The sequence below is a fragment of the Dendropsophus ebraccatus genome, chromosome 1 (assembly GCF_027789765.1).
Source record: "Dendropsophus ebraccatus isolate aDenEbr1 chromosome 1, aDenEbr1.pat, whole genome shotgun sequence".
NCBI classification, from domain to species: Eukaryota; Metazoa; Chordata; class Amphibia; order Anura; family Hylidae; genus Dendropsophus; species Dendropsophus ebraccatus.
Genome location: NC_091454.1, coordinates 127658180 through 127679006, shown reverse-complemented (window position 1 = coordinate 127679006; position 20827 = coordinate 127658180). Strand labels below are relative to the sequence as shown.

The 20827-nt window shown below is 48.9% G+C and overlaps 2 protein-coding genes across 5 annotated transcripts in view; one reads left to right on the top strand and one right to left on the bottom strand.

Annotated features, from left to right (window-relative positions):
* UPF2 (UPF2 regulator of nonsense mediated mRNA decay) overlaps positions 1-3180 on the bottom strand; it is a 49047-nt gene extending 45867 nt beyond the window's left edge. For 2 of the 4 annotated variants that reach the window (XM_069978735.1, XM_069978738.1), the window contains exon 1: positions 2671-2887. The gene's annotated coding sequence lies outside the window, so the exon portion shown is untranslated. The other 2 variants (XM_069978736.1, XM_069978737.1) reach the window with 2 other exon arrangements.
* A 12495-nt stretch (positions 3181-15675) lies between these two features.
* Positions 15676-20827, top strand: part of DHTKD1 (dehydrogenase E1 and transketolase domain containing 1) — a 33866-nt gene continuing 28714 nt past the window's right edge. Inside the window, exon 1 of the mRNA XM_069978734.1 lies at positions 15676-15900. Within this exon, the coding sequence (XP_069834835.1) occupies positions 15729-15900 (172 nt within the window). The 5' untranslated portion in view covers positions 15676-15728. The remainder of the gene's footprint in view (positions 15901-20827) is intronic.

The following is a 20827-nucleotide window of genomic DNA, read 5'->3' as shown; positions in this document are numbered from 1 at the left end:
AGATCTGGAGCATAACATGCTGGCCACGGCGGTGTCCTGCCTCAGTCCCTGGCCACGGCGGTGTCCTGCCTCAGTCCCTGGCCACGGCGGTGTCCTGCCTCAGTCCCTGGCCACGGCGGTGTCCTGCCTCAGTCCCTGGCCACGGCGGTGTCCTGCCTCAGTCCCTGGCCACGGCGGTGTCCTGCCTCAGTCCCTGGCCACGGCGGTGTCCTGCCTCAGTCCCTGGCCACGGCGGTGTCCTGCCTCAGTCCCTGGCCACGGCGGTGTCCTGCCTCAGTCACTGGCCACGGCGGTGTCCTGCCTCAGTCACTGGCTGAGCATGCAGTTCTTAGGGTCCATTTACACAGAAAGATTTGAAGCCAAAGACAGAAACAGACTATGAACAGAGATCAGGTCATAAAGAAAAGACTGAGATTTCTCGTCTTTTCAAATCCATTCCGGGCTTTGGCTTTAAATCTGGCAGATAATCTTTCTGTGTAAATGGACCCTACAGGCACAATGTGCCACTGGACTGGACACCAGGAGATGTCAGAATGACAGCTGCAGAGGATCGGGGATTGGATCATTTCTTTTTTACACCAACCCAGCCATATGTACAAATTCTTTTATTCTGACAACCCTTTAAATGGCTACTTGGGTATCCCTCAGCTCTAAGTGTGATGCAATCTGGTTCTCTGTTGCTTTACTCACTGACTGAGACAGGACACCCCCACAGCCGCTGAGTGGGACACTTAACTGGGAACTGTGCGGGACCCAGGGAGGAAGGCAAGTATGCTTTCTTTTTTTGTTACAAAGAATTTCAGCTGGATACAGCTATAGTGCAAAGCCAAATGCACAATGTAGCCCATGCATTACAATTAGGGATGAGCGAACTTACAGTATTAGTGAAGAGCTTCGCTACGCTCGGCTGTCAGTCGGCTGCCTTTGAGATCCGCTCAAGGTACCTGGAAAAGCTAGGAGCAGTCCGGGGAAACTTTACTTGGCTAATACTGTAGATTCGTTTACCTCTAATTATAATTTCATGATGGACATTACATTTTATATTATCACAAATATTCACATAAATATACATTTTATATTATCACAAATATTCACATAAATAGGATGAGCATGTAATAATATAAGGTGTGTCCATGTGATCCTGTCCATGGCGGACAGTATAGGAGTATATACACAGGTATAATAAACACACTATGAATCACATCATTCATCGGCGATACAATGCAACCCAACACACTTCCTGCTAACAGAGCCCCATGTAAACTCCCCAGTTTTCCTAGATTCCTGAACTTTAGATCTGACCAGATGCAATCATCTTGTATGGCTCCATAGCCGAACCCTGTAAGTGAATGAAAGCTGGTTGATACATCCAGGGGGCTGATACTATTCATATACACACAGTGAAGGAAAGCTGGGTGATACATACAGGGGACTGATACTATTCATATACACACAGTGAAGGAAAGCTGGGTGATACATCCAGGGGCTGATACTATTCATATACACACAGTGAAGGAAAGCTGGTTGATACATCCAGGGGGCTGATACTATTCATATACACACAGTGAAGGAAAGCTGGGTGATACATCCAGGGGCTGATACTATTCATATACACACAGTGAAGGAAAGCTGGGTGATACATCCAGGGGGCTGATACTATTCATACACACAGTGAAGGAAAGCTGGGTGATACATCCAGGGGCTGATACTATTCATACACACAGTGAAGGAAAGCTGGGTGATACATCCAGGGGGCTGATACTATTCATACACACAGTGAAGGAAAGCTGGGTGATACATCCAGGGGGCTGATACTATTCATACACACAGTGAAGGAAAGCTGGGTGATACATCCAGGGGCTGATACTATTCATACACACAGTGAAGGAAAGCTGGGTGATACATCCAGGGGGCTGATACTATTCATATACACACAGTGAAGGAAAGCTGGGTGATACATCCAGGGGCTGATACTATTCATACACACAGTGAAGGAAAGCTGGGTGATACATCCAGGGGGCTGATACTATTCATATACACACAGTGAAGGAAAGCTGGGTGATACATCCAGGGGCTGATACTATTCATATACACACAGTGAAGGAAAGCTGGGTGATACATCCAGGGGGCTGATACTAGTCATACACACAGTGAAGGAAAGCTGGGTGATACATCCAGGGGCTGATACTATTCATATACACACAGTGAAGGAAAGCTGGGTGATACATCCAGGGGGCTGATACTATTCATATACACACAGTGAAGGAAAGCTGGGTGATACATCCAGGGGGCTGATACTATTCATACACACAGTGAAGGAAAGCTGGGTGATACATCCAGGGGCTGATACTATTCATATACACACAGTGAAGGAAAGCTGGGTGATACATCCAGGGGGCTGATACTATTCATATACACACAGTGAAGGAAAGCTGGGTGATACATCCAGGGGGCTGATACTATTCATACACACAGTGAAGGAAAGCTGGGTGATACATCCAGGGGGCTGATACTATTCATACACACAGTGAAGGAAAGCTGGGTGATACATCCAGGGGGCTGATACTATTCATACACACACAGTAGCACAGGCCCAGGTACAGCAGCTGCCCCATCAGCAGCAGGTCATGCCCCAGCACCCCTGGCTGCCCTCAGCCTCACACCACTAACCTATGCGCCTCATCCAGCCATGTCCTGTAGCCGCATACCTGTCACACCCCCGGGCACGTAGCAGGAGCCCATGTGCGGCCCAGGATGTGACAAGAAGGAAAGGACCGTGACACACGGCTGCCCCCGGCCCGTCTGTATAAGAAGCCCGGTGTACTGGGAGCAGACGTACAGAAACCCCACACGTCACCGGGCGACAGGCAGGAGCGCTAACCGAGACGTTTACCTTTGAATTTGTAAACACTCCGTTCCTAGCACGACTCCAGCGCTAGGACCCCTCCACTGAGCTGCCCGCAGGAGCGCCGGTCAGCAGCCGCTACCACCAGCGCGGAAAAGCGGAGAAAATAACCGACTAGGACAGTTCTGCTTCTCATACGGAGCGTAGTAGAACGCTAGGCATCTCTAGGGGAAACAGTCCACACATCTAATAGGTGCAAGGTTGTGGACAGGCAGTAGGCTGGACAGCTATCAGAAAGACCCCCGCTTGCTGTACGGCTGCAGCGTGAAGAGGGCGGAAGTGAAGGTTGTGTACTACACTGGTTGTTGCTGCTAGAGTTGTGTGTGCTGTAGGGCTGTTGCTGCTCCAGTGTTACACGTGCCCTTACGGTGGCGACAATGGCCAAAATAAGTTTTGTGTGTTTTTTTTTTTTTTCTGTACAATAAATGTAAGGACAAATTCACACGGCTGATTAAAATCCACTTGCCTCTAAGCTAGGTTCACACTGCACTAACATCAAGCAGGTGCTGCCGGGGCTACACAGAGTCACTCAGACTGGCGCTATTGTGGGTGTACAACATGCTGAAAGACAACGATCAGCCGACATTTGCTTTGTTATTGCTGTAAATAGGCTCATCTCTACCATTAACCCGCTGTCGGTTGCTTTATCATAGTCATCCTCCAAAGTAAAGTATCATCTCAGAAGTAACCAACTCCATCAAGGGCCATGACAGCAACCAGTAATTTACGTATTTCCAGTGTATAAATAAGACGTTAAATTGTATTGTTTTGAATTCGAAGTTAAGGAGATCATGACATGGGTAAATACATATTAACTAGTGAGAAGCAAACTTGCTGAACGCTCATTTTCACATGAATCTGAGCGTCGGGCAAGTTCGCTCATCACTAATATTAAAGGGGTACTTCGGGCCGGGGGGTATTTTTGTGGATCGCCAAGGAGGATGGTGGAAATTTAAGCCGGAGGACACTTACCTCAAGGCAGCTCTGCCAATCAGCGGCTGTAGCGGAGTCCAGCCTCAGCCACTGAATGGCAGAGCTGCCTTGAGACGTCACGTCTCATGCGGGACCGGAGCACCAGGCGGCACGATCCGGTCACCGGTGCTGGAACGGGGAAGGTAAGTTACCTCCGAGTTCAATTTCCACCCCCTTCCCGGCGATCCACCAAAATCAACCCCCCCCCCCCCCCCCCCCCCCCCCCCCCCCCTGGCCGAGAGTACCACTTTAACTAATAATACACTACATTCTAGACTGGCCTGGTTGCTGTGCATGATGCTGTTCTATTCCCGGGCACTGGCCTGGCCTGAAGCACTGGAGGTGGGCCTACCTCCTCCCCCCCAGTGTGATGAAACCCCCTTCCCTCTGTAACAGGGCTCCATTACAATCAATCCGCTGCACATCCTCTTCTCCTGGTGCCATCTTGTGTCGGTGTTTTCAGAGCAGGGGGCGGGCTATGTGAGGTGTCATTTTTTGATGATGTGTTCTTTCTATCGGTACCTTGATTGTGTATATGCGACTTTTTGATCACTTTTCATTACAATGTTTCTGGATTAGATGCAACCAAAAATGCGCAATTTTTGCACTTTGATGGGTATTTGCACTTACGCCGTTTATCGTGTGAGATCAGGAATGTGATAAATTAATAGTTCGCGCAATTATGCATGCAGCGATAAAAAATAATAAACATGTTTGTTATTTATAAAATGGGAAAAGGGGGGTGATTCAGACTTATTATTTATGAAAACTTTTTTTTTCACTGTAAGGTTACAAACCCACTTGCCGGATCTGCAGCGAGTCTCCTTGCTGCGTTTTTGCAGGGAGACTCGCTGCAGATCCCGGCCCTATACTTTCAATAGCAGAGAAACTCGCAGCAGGGATGTACATCCCTGCTGCGATTTTGTCTGCAGCCCGCCCCATTAACCCCCCGGCCGCCGGACATTATACATTACCCGGTCCCCGTTCCTGCTTGCTTCAGGGCTCCCGGTGTCTTCACGGCCCGCCCGGCCAATCAGTGCGCTGCGGCGGGGCAGCGCACTGATTGGCCGGGCGGAACGTGCCGGGAGCCGCTGAAGCAAGCAGGAGCCGGGATCAGGTAATGTATATCCTGCCCGCCCCCCTGCAGCCCCGATCGCCCCCAGCCCCCGGCCGCACGATCGCCCCCAGCCCCCGGCCGCACGATCGCCTGCAGCCCCGCAGCCCCCGGCCGCATGATCGCCCCCAGCCCCGCAGCCCCCGGCTGCACGATCGCCCGCTGGGGGCGATCGTGCGGTCGGGGGCTGCAGGGCTGGAGGCGATCGTGCGGCCGGGGGCTGCGTGGCGATCGTGCGGCGCGGGGCTGGGGGCGATCGTGCGGCTGGGGGCGATCGGGGCTGCAGGGGGGCGGGCAGGATATACATTACCTGATCCCGGCTCCTGCTTGCTTCAGCGGCTCCCGGCACGTTCCGCCCGGCCAATCAGTGCGCTGCCCCGCCGCAGCGCACTGATTGGCCGGGCGGGCCGTGAAGACACCGGGAGCCCCGAAGCAAGCAGGAACGGGGACCGGGTAATGTATAATGTCCGGCGGCCGGGGGGTTAATGGGGCGGGCTGCAGACAAAATCGCAGCAGGGATGTACATCCCTGCTGCGAGTTTCTCTGCTATTGAAAGTATAGGGCCAGGATCTGCAGCGAGTCTCCCTGCAAAAACGCAGCAAGGAGACTCGCTGCAGATCCGGCAAGTGGGTTTGTAACCTAACAGTAATTTGAAGTCCCCCTGGGGAACTTCTAATACAACTACACTGATTTCCCATAGAGAATAAGTGTAGCTGTATTACACAGCACCGATCCATGAGATCTTTGCTCTATTGCTTTGGTCTGCTGCAGACCATTGCAATAGAATACTGATCCGGGATCAGTGTCATTACGTCGCTGAGGCCTGGCTCGGTAAGACCGCAGTCAGGTTCGCAGCAGTTCAGAGCGGGGGCGCGGCACGGTCCCCCCTCTGAACACCTCTTGGGGACATATAAGAGGTTAAAGGAAAACTCCGTCAGGACCTGAAAAAAAATAAACACACACACACACACACTTCATACTCACCATCCCTCCGGTGAAGATCGCGACTTGAATCTCTGGCCGGCGTCTTTGGAACTTCCTCACTTCCGGGTCCGTGTGAAGTGAATGGGAGAGAAAAGGATGCCGATGCGCATGCGCCCCAGCAGCCTTTTCATTGGCTGGAGCACATCACATGACTTCCAGCTTGCTGATCCCTGATTGGCTGAGCTTGCTGGAAGCTTTTCTTCTCCCATTCACTTTACCAGAAGACGCCGAGGAGGAGGAAGAAGACCAGGCCCGCCCCTGCTGTGATGACATAGTCACAAAATGGCGCCTGGAAGAAGAGGACGGGGTCGACTGTAATTGGGTAGGTATGCTTTATTTAACTTCCGGGGGGAACGGGGCCGCACAGCTTATTTACACACATTACAAAGTTATATAACTTTGTAATGTGTGTTAAATAAGCTAAAAAAGAAAATCACCGGAGTTGTCCTTTAATGTTTCCAGGCCAATTTTGGAGCAATCATCAAGAACTACATGGCATTTTGTTTAATGGTGTGGGAACCTTGGGGGAGATATCAAATGCTGCAGACTTTCCTTAAAGACAGTGATTAGGGATGGTCCGACAGATGGAGCGGGCAGACAGCGGGAATCTGCTGCCGAGCGTTCATACGAACCCGAACCTCGGCAGGTTCGGACCATCCCTAACAGTGATGATAGTAGCTAGAAAAGTCAGAAATTTATCTGACAGATTTTTGAAGCCAAAGACAGAAATGCATTCGAAAAGAGGAGAAATCTTAGTCTTTCCTTTATGACTTGTTCTCTGTTTATAGTCTGTTCCTGGCTTTGGCTTCAAAGATCTCAGATACATCTCTCTGTAAATGCACCATAAGATACAGGTGTCAAACTCAGGCCCTCCAGCTGTTACAAAACTAATGGTCCTTTTACACGGAACGATTGATCATTCGTTTTTGCACGATACCGATCGTATTTGAGCGATAATCGTTCCTTGTAAACGCTGCGAACGATCAAGCGACGAGCGAGAAATCGTTCATTTTGATCTTTCAAAATGTTCTCAAATCATCGTTGATCGTTCGCAAAAAATTCGCAGATCGTTCAGTGTAAACAGTCTTTCAACGATTTCCCCTATGTGTGAGATAGGCTTAAGCGATCGCAAAGCGTTTTTTCCATACGATTATCGTTCAGTCTAAACGCTGAACATTGTTCATTCAAAATGGTTAATTGGGCGAATTATCGCTCTGTGTAAGGCCCCATTCACACGTCCGTGTCAGTTTTTACTGTCAGGAAATCCTGATCAGGAGGCCTTAAATGTCATCAGGATAGTATCAGGATTTCCTGACAGTAATCCGTTTTTACCTTCAGGAAACCATCAGGAAAAACCTTCAGGTTTGTATTTCTGCAAACTGGATGGTCACAGCTTGCAGAATTACAACTCCCATCATGCTTGGCTGACAGGTAATGATGGAAGTTGTACTTCTGCAGTCTGTGGTCACCCAGGTGCGGGGGTGCCGCGAGTGGACGCGGGGGGGGGGGGGGTGCCTGGGTGACGCGAGTGGCCGCCGGGGGTACCTGCAGACAAGGATGCGGACGAAGAGGCAGCAGGAGGCCGGGGCAGAGGTGGAAGGTGAGTGGAACTCCGGACGCTTTCCTGATGTGCATCAGGAAAGCGTCCGGGGCCCGGGCGCTCCCATAGACTCCTATGGGGGCGTCCGGGCTGGATTTCCGGACGAAAATAGGACCGGTTCTAAAAAATCCGGTCCTATTTTCCGGAACCGACACCCTTCCGGAAAATTCCGGAAGGGTGTCCGTGTCTAATGAAAGTCTATGCGTCTGGAAATCCGGGTGGTTTTTCCGGACGTGTGAAGGGGGCCTAAAAGTACCATAAGGTTCCAATCATGCCTGGAAAGGCAAAGCTAAAGGTTTGGCTGTTCATGCATGATGGGAATTGCAGTTTTGCAACAGATGGTGAACCTGAGTTTGACACCCCTGGTCTAAGAGAACCTTGCCAGACAGCAGCGGTATTGGAACACTCAGACGGGAACCTATTTAGGTTCATGAAATTCAAGGTGAGGGGGGATTGTCAGCATTTGAACAGAATGTACACACCCTTAAAGGGGTTATCCAGCACTACAAAAACATGGCCACTTTTCCCCCCTCTCTTGTCTCCAGTTTGGGTGGTGTTTTAAACTCAGTTCCATTGAAGTAAATGGAGCTTAATTGCAAACTGCACTTAAACTGGAGACGAGAGGGGAAAAAGTGGCCTTGTTTTTGTAGCGCTGGATAACCCCTTTAAGTGGTCACTTCCAATAACTTTGGACACATGCGGAGACCCCACCAAGGGCTGGATGTAGTTAGGTAAAGTGCAGGCCAAATATGCTGTGTTTCAGCTCTATTCATGCTATTGAGGCGGCCTCTAGAGAAGCCTATGGGACTCCTAAAGTGACAGGTACACCCTTAGGTTAGCTAACTTTTACCTCCAAAGGTGTGAAAAGTTCTTCTGTATCCCAACGACACACCATAAAAGTTATACACCTGGCTTATTCACATGTCCCTAGTTCTGTCCGAAAATGTGGATATAACATATGGCCCCATTCACATGTCTGAACGTGTGTACAGAGAATGATCTGTGCCGTTAATGGAGTCATCCAGCGAAAATGTTTTTCTTTCAAATCAACTGGTTTCAGAAAGTTATATAGAACTATTTCTATTAAAAAAATCTACCCATACGTATTAGCTGCTGTTTGTCATGCAGGAAATGTTCTTTTATTTTTTTGCCACCAGTTAATTTGAAAGAAAAAAGATTTTCGCTACACAACCCCTCTAAAAAAAAAAAACAGGTAAAAGGGCAACGCCAGCAAAAAATTTGTTCTTTCAAATCAACTTTCTGGTGTCAAAGTGCCAGAGATTTGTAATTTACTTCTATTTAAAAATCTCAAGTCCTCCAGTACTTATATGCTGCTGTACGTCATAGACAAAGACATAGATATGTACAGGGGCGTAGCTAAAGGCTGATGGGCCCTGGTGCAAAATGTTAGCTTGTGGGCCCCCCCATCTCACCCGATCAGGCAAAGTCATATCTAACGTTATATCCAATTACTCTAATGTGCCACCATGTTCTAATGCCCTGTCACTGCCTCCACCTCATGTACTGCACTACTGCCCCCTATCATTAATGGACTGTACTGTGTCATTGTCTAATCATTGTATTCCAATCTTTGACTCTCCAGCTGAAAAACTACAACTCTCATCATGAACTGCCAGTTGGAAATGATGGGGGTTGTAGTGCTGCAACCTGAAGAGCCACATGCTGCAAAACTACAACTCCCATAATAAACTGTCAGCAGGGCACAATGAATTTTGAACTTCTGCAACCTGGATAAGTCACCTGATGTCACCTGCAGTCCTATGTAACACCACAGATAACACAGTGATATCCCTCTGAGTACAGATAATGTAGTAGTCACCTGCAGTCCTATGTAACACCACAGATAACACAGCGATATCCCTCGAACAGCACAGATAACACAGTGATATCCCTCTAAGTACAGATAATGTAGATATCACCTGCAGTCCTATGTAACAGCACAAATAACACAGTGGTATCTCTGAGTACAGATAATGTAGATGTCACCTGCAGTCCTATGTAACAGCACAGATAACACAGTGATATCTCTGAGTACAGATAATGTAGATGTCACCTGCAGTCCACTTCTCCTCTCATTGGTGTAAGTGGCTCCCGCAGGGTTGAGGCTCCTCCCCCCACCGGATCACAACATTGCTGTACTCTCTGATGTTACTTGCCGGCTGTACAGTGATGTCACCTGGGGGAGGGGCCTCAACGCTGAGGAGAGGTGGATTGTAGCACAAGCTGGAGCTCAACGCTGTAAAGGTACGGCCATAGGACACAGCTTGGGCCGCCAGCACAGATGTCTGGAGGAGGGGGCGCTGGTACTTGCTGTCATCTGATTGGGTAAGAGGCCCAATCAGATGACAGCATGTGCCAGCAGGCGCAGCGGGACAGATTAGTGCAGTGCTTCCCAACCTTTTCCACCCCAGAGGTGCCCCCATATACTAATAATGCCCCAGGGGTGGCCTCCATATACTAATAATGCCCCCATGAACAAATAATGCCCCCAGAGGTGCCCCTATGAGCTAATAATGCCCCCATGAGCTAATATTGCCCCCAGAGGTTCCCCCATGAGCTAATAATGCACCCTGCTGTGCCCCCATGAGCTAATAATGCCCCCAGAGATGTCTCCATGAACTAATAATGCCCAGAGGTGCCCCCCATGAGCTAATAATGCCCCCAGAGGTGGCCCCATGAGCTAATAATGCCCCCAGAGGTGGCCCCCATGAACTAATAATGCCCCTAGAGGTGCCCCCCATGAGCTAATAATGCCCCCAGAGGTGGCCCCCATAAGCTAATAATGCCCCCAGAGGTGGCCCCATGAGCTAATAATGCCCCCAGAGGTGGCCCCCATGAACTAATAATGCCCCCAGAGGTGGCCCCCATGAACTAATAATGCCCCCAGAGGTGGCCCCCATGAACTAATAATGCCCCCAGAGGTGGCCCCCATGAACTAATAATGCCCCCAGAGGTGGCCCCCATGAACTTATAATGCCCCCAGAGGTGGCCCCCATGAACTAATAATGCCCCCAGAGGTGCCCCTAAAAAAAAAAACATCCTACACACCTAATCCACGCTGTGCAGGCAGCAGCTCTTCCTCCTCTTCGGGCTCCATCTTGCGAGCCGCAGGGACGGGACTTCCAGCAGGCGTGATGACGTCACATCATCACGCGTGCCGGAGAGGTCACATCCTGGCGTCCCATAGGCTGCTGGTATGAAGTGCCGGCAGCCTATGGGAGGGAATGCAGGAGCAGGACGCTGACAGGTCCTGCTCCTGTATTCTGCTTGCTTTAATGTTCCGCCCGCTCACTGTGCGGGTGGAACATCAAAGCGATCTGTGCATTCCGAGAAGCTGTGTGGCCACAGCTTCTCGAGATGCTTAAAGAGACAAGTGGCAAGGAGGGGCCGTGTGGGCCCCCCTAGCGTAGGGGCCTGGTCGCCATGGCGACCGCTGCGACCCCTATTGCTACACCACTGGATATGTAGGACATACAGCAGCTGATTTGTAAATTACAATTCTCTGGTACTTTCTGACACTGGAGGCGGGCCGACCCACCCTTAGTGGGAAGAAACTCCAGCCCCTCCATGACGTGACTTCATTAGAATCAATGGAACCCTATCATAGAGGGGCTGGTGTTTCCTCCCACTAAGGGTCTATTCACACGTCAGTATATTTTTCCAATCCGCAAATTTCAGTCAGTATACAATCCGCAAATTCAGTCCGTATTGCATCCGTATTGCATCCGTATTGCTTCAGTAAAATACAGACCCCATAGAGTTGTATTGGATGTGTCAGTTACTGTCCGTACTAGGGTCTGTCCTTTTTTTTTTGCGGAACGGATTGCAGCCCAGTACACAACACGGATGTGTGTATAGGTCCATTGAAATACATTGGTCCTATATTATTGCGGATCCGCAATTGCGGACAGGAACAGGATGTGTGAATAGGGCCTAAGGGTGGGTCGGCCGCCTCCAGTGCTTCAGCCTGGGCCTGGTGGTACAGTCACTTTAAGGACCAATACGTCATGGCAGCCTGTCACTTAAGGACCCATGACTTACTGGTATGCCAGTGGGTTTGGCGGTGCTATGAAGTAAGCTTAGAAGCTGCACTCACATCCTAGCACGTGGAGGTCCTCACTATTAGGGTGGGTTCACACAGGATGTCTCGCAGCGGAAATCTCGCTGCAAGTTTTGCAGTGAGATCCGCTACCAGGTAAGGTCTTGGCAGGTCCCTGTGAATACATACTCTTTGAGACCGCTGCTAGTATGTAATTCACCCGCCCCCTTAACCCCTTAATCGGCTCCAGCGCTGTCTGTATACATTACCTGTCTCCTTGCTGCACGGGGTCCCGGCTTCCTGCTCTGCTGCCCAGCCAATCAGTGTGTTGCCCGGCCGCAGCCACTAACTGGCTGGGCGGGAGAGCAGGAAGCCGGGACCCTGTGCAGCAAGGAGACAGGTAATACAGACAGAGCGGGAGCCAATTAAGGGGTTAAGGAGGCAGGTTCTGTGTGAAGGCACCCTAATGATGGTCTGATGCGATTGTGCAGCGGGCCGACATTAACCCCTGCAGTGCTGTGATCCTGCACTCCTATCACTGGTCCCTGACAAAGTCGCACTGTGCGACGCAACACGTTGGGCGGTTCTTACCTATTGTCCATTTGACATTGGCTGCGGTACAGGTTGTATTCATCAGCCCTTTTTTCTGGGGCCAGTGTATGTTTGTACTTGGGCCCGTCTGTCTATAAGGGAAAGTGGCAGTTTATTATGCACTTGTGATACTTTATTTTGCACTACCTGCACTTTGCCTTTATACACAGTTAGTGATCATCTCTTTTTTCCTCATTGTTGGATTTAGGCAGCTACTTGCTGCCATCTTATGGACAATGGTTTTAGTGCGACTTATCATGGTATGCACTATATGTATATGTTTTTAAATGTTTTTATGTTTGTGTCTGTACTTCAATAAACTTATATTTTGTGATACATATTTTGGGTGTGCTGGTTCAGTACTTTCTTTTTTTTTTTTACATTTGCACTCCTATCACTGTCTGATCAAAACTCCCACTGTCACACTGACTGCGGGGGTTTCGAACATTGTTACTGATGACCGGAGGTCCCTTACCTTGCTCCCGGCAGTCAGATCAGCAATCAATGCATAGTCTGCCACAAGCATAGCATTGATCACAGATAACACTGATCTATGCCAGTGCTTCTCAATTCCAGTCCTCAGGCCTGACCAACAGGTCATGTTTTGAGGATTTCCTTAGTATTTCACAGGTGATATAATTATACTTAATGCATCAGGTATTAGCACAGGTGTTCTTCGTATGGGATAGCCTAATGGTGTGTTTACACAGGCAGATTTATCTGACAGATTTTGGAAGCCAAAGCCAGGAATGGATTTGAAAAGAGCAGAAATCTCAGCCTTTCCTTTATGACCCGTTCCCTGTTTATGGTCTGTTCCTGGCTTTAGCTTCAAAAATCTGTCAGATAAATCTGCCTGTGTAAACGCAGCATTAAACATGACCTGTTAGTGAGGCCTGAGGACAGGAATTGAGAAGCACTGATCTATGCTATGGCATAACAGTCATCAGTGTTAGAAATATAATGTAAAAACGTTAGTCCCCTAGGGGGACTTAAAAAGTGTAACATAAAAAAAAAAAAATTACAGCCCCCTCCAATAAAAGTTTAAATCACCCCCCTTTCCCATTTTATAAAACAAATAAAAATGAATAAACATATTATGTACCATAACTTACATAATTGTCTCATCTATTAAAATAAAACAATAGTATTCCTGCACATTGCATAAACAAAAAGCATTAAAAACGCCAGGATTAGTGATTTTTTTTTTTTATTACATTTTCTAAAAAAAATTATAAAAAGTAATCAATACGTCCACTCTACACAAATATTAATAAAAACTAGAGACCGCAAAGCAGACATTACAAAACAGGAACTTGCTGCAGTCCTCAGGGTCATTTTGGGTTCTGTCCAGGGTCTGAGTGGGCCATCGGAGGACAGGGGAACCCACCCGGTGGGCCCCGAGCAGGAGTAGGGAACTCTGTCTCCACACAGTAAGCCCAGCAGGGGCCCCTGTGCTCCCGGGGGACCCACTCAGCCGCCAGTTGCCGGCCCGCACCTTCCCTTTTATCTGCAAGCGATCGCAACAATCGCTTCCAGTTAAATGCAGCAGTGTTCCCATTGACAGCGCGAGAAGCCATAGGCTTTCCGCCCTGTCAATCTCCCTTGTGATCGCAAGCAGAGTCTTGCTTGCGATCGCAAGCGTGCCACCGCCCCGACAGATGAGCATAGGGGGGAGATGGACAACATGAAGGGGGGGGGGGCTATGGGGGGAGATGGACAACATGAGGGGGCTATAGGCTGGAAATGGACAACATGAGGGGGCTATGGGAGGAGATGGACAACATGAGGGGTGGGGGCTATGGGGGAGATGGACAACATGAGGGGGCTATATGGGGGGAATGGACAACATGAGGGGGCTATATGGGGGGAATGGACAACATGAGGGGGATATCTATATTGAAGAAGGACAACATGAGGGGGCTATATATATGGGGATGGACAATATGGGGTGCCATTTATAAGGGGGACAACACAGGGGGTATCTATAAGGGGGATAACACAGAGGAGGCCATCTCTAATGGGGACAACACAGAGGGGACCATATACTGTAAGGGATATATATATAGATAGATAAGATATATACGCACACACACACATAGAGTCAGGGCTGCCTACTAAATGAGGGTGTACAGGGGCCAATGCAGATGTGCAGTTTGTAGAGAGATGAGGATGGTGGCAGAGTAAGGAGCCTAATATATTTCTCTTGCAGATTCTGTGGATTGGTGGCTCATAGAAGTTCTCATAATGGCCCAGGGCAGATGGAGAAGATGATGAAAAGGGAAGAAATTCTGATCAGAGAAGACGTCCCCTGTGAGTCACTTGATATAACTGCACTGTAATGTATATGGTGTACAGAGCCTGTGTAGGGCTGCGTCCACCTCTATATGACTGTATGAGGTGATGGTGATCTGTGTACAGTAAATCTTATTCAGTAGCAGCAGTGGTGCTAGTCAGTATGTGGTGGTATTAGTCAGTAGCAGTGGTGGTGATAGTCAGTATGTGGTGGTATTAGTCAGTAGCAGCAGTGGTGCTAGTCAGTATGTGGTGTTATCAGTCAGTAGCAGTGGTGGTATTAGTCAGTATGTGGTGGTATTTGTTGCTTGTAATCCGGTACTGTGTTTTATTGGTCTTAGTATACCAGATTTGGTCAGTAACAATATGGTAGTAATGGTTGTGGTGTAATGGTTGTGGTGTGTCGGTAATATTTCCCCCTTGTATACTGGTAATATTGGTATACAGGATCTGGTCAGTAACAGTATGGCGGTAATATGTGTGGGGATATTTGCTCTTCATATACTGGTGTCATTGGTAGCTGTATGACTTTTGTATCTAAGTATACAGTGTTATCATACAAAGAAAATTGTCTTATAGCCCAATTACACAGGGCAATTATCGATAACAAGCGCTCCCAGGAAGTCCCATGTAAAAGTCCCAGACATCAGCTGACACGCAAATGCCCCATAGTCGGCTGATTTGATCATTTGTGCGGCTGTAAGAATCATTGCTGTCGGCCGCACATCTCTGTGTATTCACGTCCTGCTGATTAGCAATCGTTTGCTGCCATATACTGCCCCATATCACGCAGTGTAAATGGAGCCCTTTTTAATGTTACCACAGATAAGTGTGGTGGCTGAGGGGTGGGCCCAAGGCACCCCAGTCCGACACTGGCTCTGTCCTTTCTGGGTTCTGCAGAGGTCCATGGAGCACTAGTGATGCACAGCCATAGACTAGCCCGCAGTTACACCCCACACAGAGTCTCCTCATGTAACCTCAGCACTGCCAGCCTATGGAGTGGCACTTTTCTATACTCAAAATAATACCGCGTAGCTCCTCCCCCTTGCGTTCCTTATCATCGCGCCCCCAGAACCAACCAATCGTGTGCAGGGGGCGTCTCCCGTCAGCGCTTACCACGTTTTCTTGCATTGAGATTGCGCAGGAGCCCGTAATTAGTGCTGTTAACCCTTTGGTCGCTGCGGTGCCGGCTGTCGGTGTAGCAGTCACCATGTCGGCCTGGCTCAGGTTGTCCGCGCTGGGTGCCGGCCTGTGGCGGCCTGCGCTGTGTACGAGGTTCTACCGCACCGAGCGCGGGGTGTACGGCTACAGACCAAAGAGGAGCGAGGCTGCGGGCGGCCGTGTGACGGAGCAGGGCTACCAGGCAGCGGGTGGCAGTGCAGGTGGGTGGGGGCTGGCACCATCTGTCACACCTGGTGCCCCATCATGTCTGCTGTGTGTGACTGAGGAGGACGGGGCACAGGGGAGGGGGAAGCCTTCTACACCCTGCAGGCGGGGGAGACCAACAGGAGGGCAAGTTCTGGTGTGCAGTGCTCCACTTCTATAGTGATCTGTCCTCCATGGCCGGAATACATCCTGATAACACCTCCTGTCACACCACTATATAGTGACCTGTCCTCCATGGCCGGCATACATCCTGATAACACCTCCTGTCACACCACTATATAGTGACCTGTCCTCCATGGCCGGCATACATCCTGATAACACCTCCTGTCACACCACTATATAGTGACCTGTCCTCCATGGCCGGAATACATCCTGATAACACCTCCTGTCACACTACTATATAGTGACCTGTCCTCCATGGCCGGCATACATCCTGATAACACCTACTGTCACACCACTATATAGTGACCTGTCCTCCATGACCGGTATATATCCTGATAACACCTCCTGTCACACCACTATATAGTGACCTGTCCTCCATGGCCGGTATATATCCTGATAACACCTCCTGTCACACCACTATATAGTGACCTGTCCTCCATGGCCGGTATATATCCTGATAACACCTCCTGTCACACCGCTATATAGTGACCTGTCCTCCATGGCCGGTATACATCCTGATAACACCTCCTGTCACACCGCTATATAGTGACCTGTCCTCCATGGCCGGTATACATCCTGATAACACCTCCTGTCACTCCACTATATAGTGACCTGTCCTCCATGGCCGGCATACATCCTGATAACACCTCCTGTCACACCACTATATAGTGACCTGTCCTCCATGGCCAGTATACATCCTGATAACACCTCCTGTCACACCACTATATAGTGACCTGTCCTCCATGGCCAGTATACATCCTGATAACACCTCCTGTCACACCACTATATAGTGACCTGTCCTCTGTGGCCGGTATATATCCTGATAACACCTCCTGTCACACCACTATATAGTGACCTGTCCTCCATGGCCGGCATACATCCTGATAACACCTCCTGTCACTCCACTTCTATAGTGACCTGTCCTCCATGGCCGGTATACATCCTGATAACACCTTCTGTCACACCGCTATATAGTGACCTGTCCTCCATGGCCGGTATACATCCTGATAACACCTCCTGTCACTCCACTATATAGTGACCTGTCCTCCATGGCCGGCATACATCCTGATAACACCTCCTGTCACACCACTATATAGTGACCTGTCCTCCATGGCCAGTATACATCCTGATAACACCTCCTGTCACACCACTATATAGTGACCTGTCCTCCATGGCCGGTATACATCCTGATAACACCTCCTGTCACACCACTATATAGTGACCTGTCCTCCATGGCCGGAATACATCCTGATAACACCTCCTGTCACACCACTATATAGTGACCTGTCCTCCATGGCCGGTATATATCCTGATAACACCTCCTGTCACACCACTATATAGTGACCTGTCCTCCATGGCCGGTATACATCCTGATAACACCTCCTGTTACACCACTATATAGTGACCTGTCCTCCATGGCCGGTATATATCCTGATAACACCTCCTGTCACACCACTATATAGTGATCTGTCCTCCATGGCCGGTATACATCCTGATAACACCTCCTGTCACACCACTATATAGTGACCTGTCCTCCATGGCCGGAATACATCCTGATAACACCTCCTGTCACACCACTATATAGTGACCTGTCCTCCATGGCCGGCATACATCCTGATAACACCTCCTGTCACACCACTATATAGTGATCTGTCCTCCATGGCCAGCATACACATGTGATATACATCCTGATAACACCTCCTGTCACACCACTATATAGTGACCTGTCCTCCATGGCCGGTATACATCCTGATAACACCTCCTGTCACACCACTATATAGTGACCTGTCCTCCATGGCCGGCATACATCCTGATAACACCTCCTGTCACACCACTATATAGTGACCTGTCCTCCATGGCCGGCATACATCCTGATAACACCTCCTGTCACACCACTATATAGTGACCTGTCCTCCGTGGCCGGTATATATCCTGATAACACCTCCTGTCACACCACTATATAGTGACCTGTCCTCCGTGGCCGGTATACATCCTGATAACACCTCCTGTCACACCACTATATAGTGACCTGTCCTCCATGGCCGGTATATATCCTGATAACACCTCCTGTCACACCGCTATATAGTGACCTGTCCTCCATGGCCGGCATACATCCTGATAACACCTCCTGTCACTCCACTATATAGTGACCTGTCCTCCATGGCCAGTATACATCCTGATAACACCTCCTGTCACACCACTATATAGTGACCTGTCCTCCATGGCCGGTATACATCCTGATAACACCTCCTGTCACACCGCTATATAGTGACCTGTCCTCCATGGCCGGTATACATCCTGATAACACCTCCTGTCACACCACTATATAGTGACCTGTCCTCCATGGCCAGTATATATCCTGATAACACCTCCTGTCACACCACTATATAGTGACCTGTCCTCCATGGCCGGCATACATCCTGATAACACCTCCTGTCACACTACTATATAGTGACCTGTCCTCCATGGCTGGTGTATATCCTGATAACACCTCCTGTCACACCACTATATAGTGACCTGTCCTCCATGGCCGGTATATATCCTGATAACACCTCCTGTCACACCACTATATAGTGACCTGTCCTCCATGGCCGGTATATATCCTGATAACACCTCCTGTCACACCACTATATAGTGACCTGTCCTCCATGGCCGGCATACATCCTGATAACACCTCCTGTCACACCACTATATAGTGATCTGTCCTCCATGGCCGGTATACATCCTGATAACACCTCCTGTCACACCACTATATAGTGACCTGTCCTCCATGGCCAGTATATATCCTGATAACACCTCCTGTCACACCACTATATAGTGACCTGTCCTCCATGGCCGGCATACATCCTGATAACACCTCCTGTCACACCACTATATAGTGACCTGTCCTCCATGGCCGGTATATATCCTGATAACACCTCCTGTCACACCACTATATAGTGACCTGTCCTCCATGGCCGGTATATATCCTGATAACACCTCCTGTCACACCACTATATAGTGACCTGTCCTCCATGGCCGGCATACATCCTGATAACACCTCCTGTCACACCACTATATAGTGATCTGTCCTCCATGGCCAGCATACACATGTGATATACATCCTGATAACACCTCCTCTCACACCACTACTTCTATAGTGACCTGTCCTCCATGGCCGGCATACACATGTGGTTTACATTATGATAATACCTCCTGTCACACCACTATATAGTGACCTGTCCTCCATGGCCAGCATACACATGTGATATACATCCTGATAACACCTCCTGTCACACCACTGCTTATATGGTGACCTGTCCTCCATGGCCGGCATACATATGTGGTATACATCCTGATAACACCTCCTGTCACACCACTACTTCTATAGTGACCTGTCCTCCATGGCCGGCATACACATGTGGCATTACATTATGATAACCCTTCCTGTCACACCACTGCTTATATAGTGTCTTGTGTATAAGCATGTGGCATTACATTATGATAACCTCTCCTGTCACACCACTACATCCCGGTGACACTTGCTGGCACATCAGTGCTCAGACCAATCTAAAATATTGACAATGCTTATTTGCCAGTACAAAGACTTGTGTCATTGCAAATACAAAACACTTTGGAATCAAATAAAATATTGACAGACTGAGGAAGGATGAGACTTTATAAGCGGTACCAGCCCATGGAAGCCGTCAGGTGTACATCTCGTTCTGAGCATTGGGCATGCAGAGCCTTGCTGCACACATGTCTATGCCACAATTACAGGGCAAGGCAGTGCTAAGTGCAGTGACATCGAGGGTGAATTCCATAGCAAGAGTAGCTTAGAAGATTGTTCTATTGTTTTCTTGGAAAAGTTCTAGCCTGCACTCTCACATTGCAGTCAGCGCACCTGGCGCTATGTAGCCAGCCACTCCCCGCAACATGCAGCAGCTACCAGTGTCTGTGTCTGTGTGTGTGGGTGTGTGTGTGTGTGTGTGTGTGGGTGGGTGGGTGGGGGGGGGGTTAGGGTGCATGCAGTGACTGCAGTGTGGGAACATAGCCATTGGTTTGTGTAGTCCTCTGCTGATTTCTGGCTAAGCGAGCAGTCCTACTGACAGTCTGACAGCTCTGCCCATACGCACATATCCATAGATAACTGTCAGTCACCGCGTAGGTCTGCCCATGGGCATCTGGATGGGCATAGATTTACATGAATAAATGACACCTTATTCTGGAACTTTTAACAGCAAGATTTTATGTCAGTGTACTATTGTCATAGATATTTTTTGATAATCTAAGTGTCAGAAATCGCTGCTGTTGGGCATGCTGACGATATGGAAATCAGCAGTGTGCTTTCTAATCCATAGGGGGTTTTCTGTAGTGTGCCCATTGAGCTTTATCCGCATTCACATGAAATGAGCTGTACTTCAGATTATCATGGAAGAATTGACACAATTAAATCTGGAGCGAACCAGCTGTATGCTTATGTTGTCTTATTTTATGTTCACACAGTAGGAGCCTTAATACATTGCTTATCAGCTGAACAGGCCAATATCGCCCTGTATAATGCTGCTTTTACATGGAACGATTATCGTTTGAATTTTTGCAAGAACAATCGCATTTGAGCTATAATCGTTCCGTGTAAACACAGCAAACGATCAAGCAATGAGCGAAAAATCGTTCATTTTGATCTTTCAACATGTTCTTAAATCGTCCTTCGTCAAAAATTCGCAGATCGCTTCGTGTAAACAATCATTTATCGATTTACCCTATGTAAAAGATGGGCCT